Source organism: Lycium ferocissimum, chromosome 9 (assembly GCF_029784015.1).
Source record: "Lycium ferocissimum isolate CSIRO_LF1 chromosome 9, AGI_CSIRO_Lferr_CH_V1, whole genome shotgun sequence".
NCBI lineage: Eukaryota > Viridiplantae > Streptophyta > Magnoliopsida > Solanales > Solanaceae > Lycium > Lycium ferocissimum.
Genome location: NC_081350.1, coordinates 16,787,470 through 16,791,272, shown reverse-complemented (window position 1 = coordinate 16,791,272; position 3,803 = coordinate 16,787,470). Strand labels below are relative to the sequence as shown.

At 32.1% G+C, this 3,803-nt stretch overlaps 1 protein-coding gene across 1 annotated transcript; it reads right to left on the bottom strand.

The window, feature by feature from the left end:
• Positions 1-531: 531 nt before the first annotated feature.
• Positions 532-2,742, bottom strand: LOC132029728 (ankyrin repeat-containing protein NPR4-like). The gene is made up of 2 exons (XM_059419065.1): positions 2,238-2,742; positions 532-1,698 (listed from the first exon to the last, which is right to left on the bottom strand). Exons 1-2 carry the CDS (start codon positions 2,682-2,684, stop codon positions 745-747), a joined length of 1,401 nt encoding a protein of 466 aa, XP_059275048.1. The 5' UTR covers positions 2,685-2,742; the 3' UTR covers positions 532-744.
• Positions 2,743-3,803: the final 1,061 nt, after the last annotated feature.

Genomic DNA, 3,803 nt, shown 5'->3' with positions numbered 1-3,803 from the left:
GAGTCGATTTAGTTAAAAAATAACTAAAGATTATTTTAAGTAAACCAACGTTATATTAGGGAAATTCAAGTACTAGTTGAAGAACATGGATTCTTTATCAATCATTGTTACATAGAACCCAATAAATATGTAAAAAAGTTGTCAACTCTCAGTCATAAAATCGAGGGAATCTATGTCTTCAATTCCTTCTATAAGCTCCCTAGACAAATTAAAGGCTTTGCAAATATGAACAGGGGAATATCATTCAGAAATAACCAAACCAAGTGTCTCAACATCATATATAAACCTTCAAGAACTAATAGATTGTTTTCTATTTTCTTAAGAACAAATATCATTAGTATCTCATCAATGATGGATCATACAAATTAAGTTTGGTAGACTAAATTTAAATTGTATCTTTTAGCACATCAATAATCAATACAATGAAGACTCAGTTTTGTTAAAAACAGAACGAAGAAAGTTCCTCGTCATCGTTGATGATATTTGAGTAATTTAAATAAGTGAAATAGTTCAAACCAAAATAGATACTCCATCATAAAAATGTTGATAACAAAATGCATATGATCTAAAGTTAAACAATGACTAGAAATCCTTATTAATGGACTTTCGACAAATAAATTAATTATAGCATCTGTCAACTGATTATACGGTCATATATAAGAGGAACTAATATGTATATGGCTTTAATTAATTATTCTCAACAAGAAGACTAATACAAATCTATCAATGTAGGTAGTTGATTAATTAATACAAATGATAACCTTGATCTGAGCTATCAACATCTGAGTTACTGCTACCCTCACGACTTTCTTTCTTCACAACTTTCATTTCTTCAACTCTACTAATATTACTCTTAGGACTTTCATCTTTTAGCTTCTTATCATCTCTTCTTTTTCTCCAATCAGTCTTCCTTTTCCATTGTCTAACCAACAAAATTCCCAAACTGAGAAACACAACCATAGTGCACCCTCCCCCTATAACCACAACCTCAATTAGTACCCAATTAGCCCCTTTTCCTTGTGGCAATATTGACCATATTGCAGCTATATAAGCTGATGCCATAAAAAAAGTAGAAATCCACATAACTTTATGTGTTGCCACCATTAGTTTCATCATGGATCTTCTCTTGAATGGAATAACACTAACAAGAACATTAACAATTCCAAGGGAAAGAAAAAGAGCCACAATGTTACATACCAAGAACACCTTAAAGGCCGTTTTTTCACCCAAAAGAGCTTTTCCACTTCCTTGATTAAATCCACCAGGAGGATTAACTCCAGCAGCAAATGTGACAGTTGCTATTAGTACTGCAACAATTGTTATGGTTTTTCTTGCATTTCTTAAACCTTCACTTTGGAGCTCAATTTTCTTTCTCCTTGTAGCGCGATAATTATTGTTGTTATGTTTCCTTTGATGATGATAATAAGAATGTTGAGATGAGGATGGAGATTGAAAAGTACTAGTAGTAGTACTAATTTTTCTTGGCCATGACCCCAAATTCGGTGATACAACTTGCTGGATGTCTTGTAAACTTGGTGGTAATTGGTCACATCTTTTGGCACCGGCTTTTTGTAATGCTGGGATAATTGCAAGAGCACCAGAGTTACTTGCATCTGCTTCAACTACATCTAATGCTGTATATCCTTTCTGATTCAAAGCATTTACTTCTACCCCAAGCTTAAGTAGATAAATAACCATCTGAAGAGAAGTATATAGAAGAGAACAATTAGTTTTGAGTTTTTATCTACAAGTATATTTTTTATGCAACTCAGTTTTGCAAAGGAAATGTTTGTTGGCTCCAGGAAACTAATTTCTTTTAATTATGAATAGTTATTAAATTAATTACTTTTAAAGTGATTTATAGTATAATTTTTTTTTACATTGTCACTCTCTAGTGGTTTATACTCAGGCTTATGATTTTCACACATTACATCTTGAAACTTGACTTTATATTTTCCACTGATTTTGACAATTTTCATTTAAAATACATATTCCTCAGCCAAAATAATTTTGAACATTCTCATTTTAGCCTTATAACATGATTTTATAGTCACATTAATGTATATGATAGACATTAGACCACAAAAATGAAATGTCAATATTGTTTAAGTTTTTTCATTCTTAAACTCAATGTGGTCAACCAAAGGCTTTCACATAAAAAAGGACCACGAGAGTACAAAAGGAGAGTATATATAAACCTAGAAGTGAAATACATAAATTTGAAAAATAAAACTTACCGTCGTGAGTTTCCTAACAGTAGCCAAATGAAGAATGGTGTTTCCATCAGTATCTTGAATGTTCATGAGATTTGAAACGTTAAGACTCTCCATCAAGAATTTAAGCACTTCAAAGTGGTTATTCTTGACAGCCAAATGTAGAACAGTCTCTCCATGTTTGGTAATCATTTCAGAAGATTCAAGACTCACCGAGAGTATCTCAGCGACAATGTTCACTCTTCCTTTAATGACTGCCCAATGAAGTGGAGTTCTGTCTTCATTATCTTGTAAGGCAGAAAGATCCATGTCCAGTTTTAGCAGTTCTCTTGTTATATCTAAGTGGCCTTTGCTGCATGCTATATGTAACGGACTACACCCATTCAAGTCATTCTTCGAAGCAAAATCAGGTCGTACTTTAACCAATTCCTTCATTACTTCTGCAAATTTGAAGATAGCTAAGAATGACATATCGTGCGTTTGGTAGGAATAAAAATGTTTTAGCAAATATTTTAGCAAAAAGAGAAAAATGGCTTCCATCCTTTCAAAGTTTTCTTAATTTTCACCGTCATGTCATTGCAGTAATCGATACCTAGATCACTAAGATTATATTACATGGGAATGGATATAGGATCTCTTCACTCTTTGCAGAGAGTTAGATTAGTCAACCTGACCCGGGATGTGTTGATTGACAAAGATGTTCTAATGACATTTAATTGAATCACGCCAAGACATATAGCATATTGTCTTAAAGGGATTTTCGATAGACTTCTTAAACATGATTTTAATTTTCTGATGAACTTTAATCAAAGTCATGTTCATACTTCATATAGTCGCGAGAACATTTGTCATATAGCCTTTATGTAGTTTTATTTATGACCATTGCGAAGTTTCAATATCTAGTAGTCTTCATTGGTTCACACTTCAACGTAGTTATTTTGTCCTTATGCTAACAAATAACTGGAAATTCGTATCATACACCACTTTCACAGTTTTAGAAATTACCAATTCTTTTTACAAACCAATTAACTCCCAGTAATAGTTAACATACTACTACTCCCTCCGTTTCAATTTGTACGCTTCGACTTTATTGATTTACAGCGGTAAAAGAAAAAGACTAATCTCGCTTTAAACTAACGATATATAATATACCAAAATGGCTCTAACCTTGTGGTTTCAAGCATGTCAGGTGAAAAGTTGAAATTAAAGAGTTATCAAAAAAAGGAAAGAGACATTTTTTTTTTAAACTGACTAAAAAGAAAAGTAAGACACAATTATTGAAACTAAGGGAGTGTAACTTTTTACTCTCATAAATTTTCCCTTCACTCAGAAATTTATGGATGAAAGTAAATTTATGGATGAAACCTTCCTTAAAAAGAAAACGTTCCAGTAGGATTTTACTATGGAAAAAAAAGTTTTGGGCGTTATAGGATCCACGCATATATAATTTAGGTGTGTAATTGATAATTTCGTCATAGTTTAAATGTGGTTCTATTCTTTATCCCTTATTACTACTCCTATTTCAACTGGGTGGTGAATTCCTTTGTAAAATAGTTTCGCAAAAAGTAAAGGCACATAAACAAATATAAA

What these genes read in the sequence shown, in the direction of transcription:
- LOC132029728 (XM_059419065.1), bottom strand. Translation starts at nt 2,684, where the DNA reads ATGTCATTCTTAGCTATCTTCAAATTTGCAGAAGTAATGAAGGAATTG. An exon ending in CTGTTAGGAAACTCACGACG is followed by an intron (nt 1,699 to 2,237) that starts GTAAGTTTTATT and finishes ACTTCTCTTCAG; the next exon opens with ATGGTTATTTATCTACTTAA.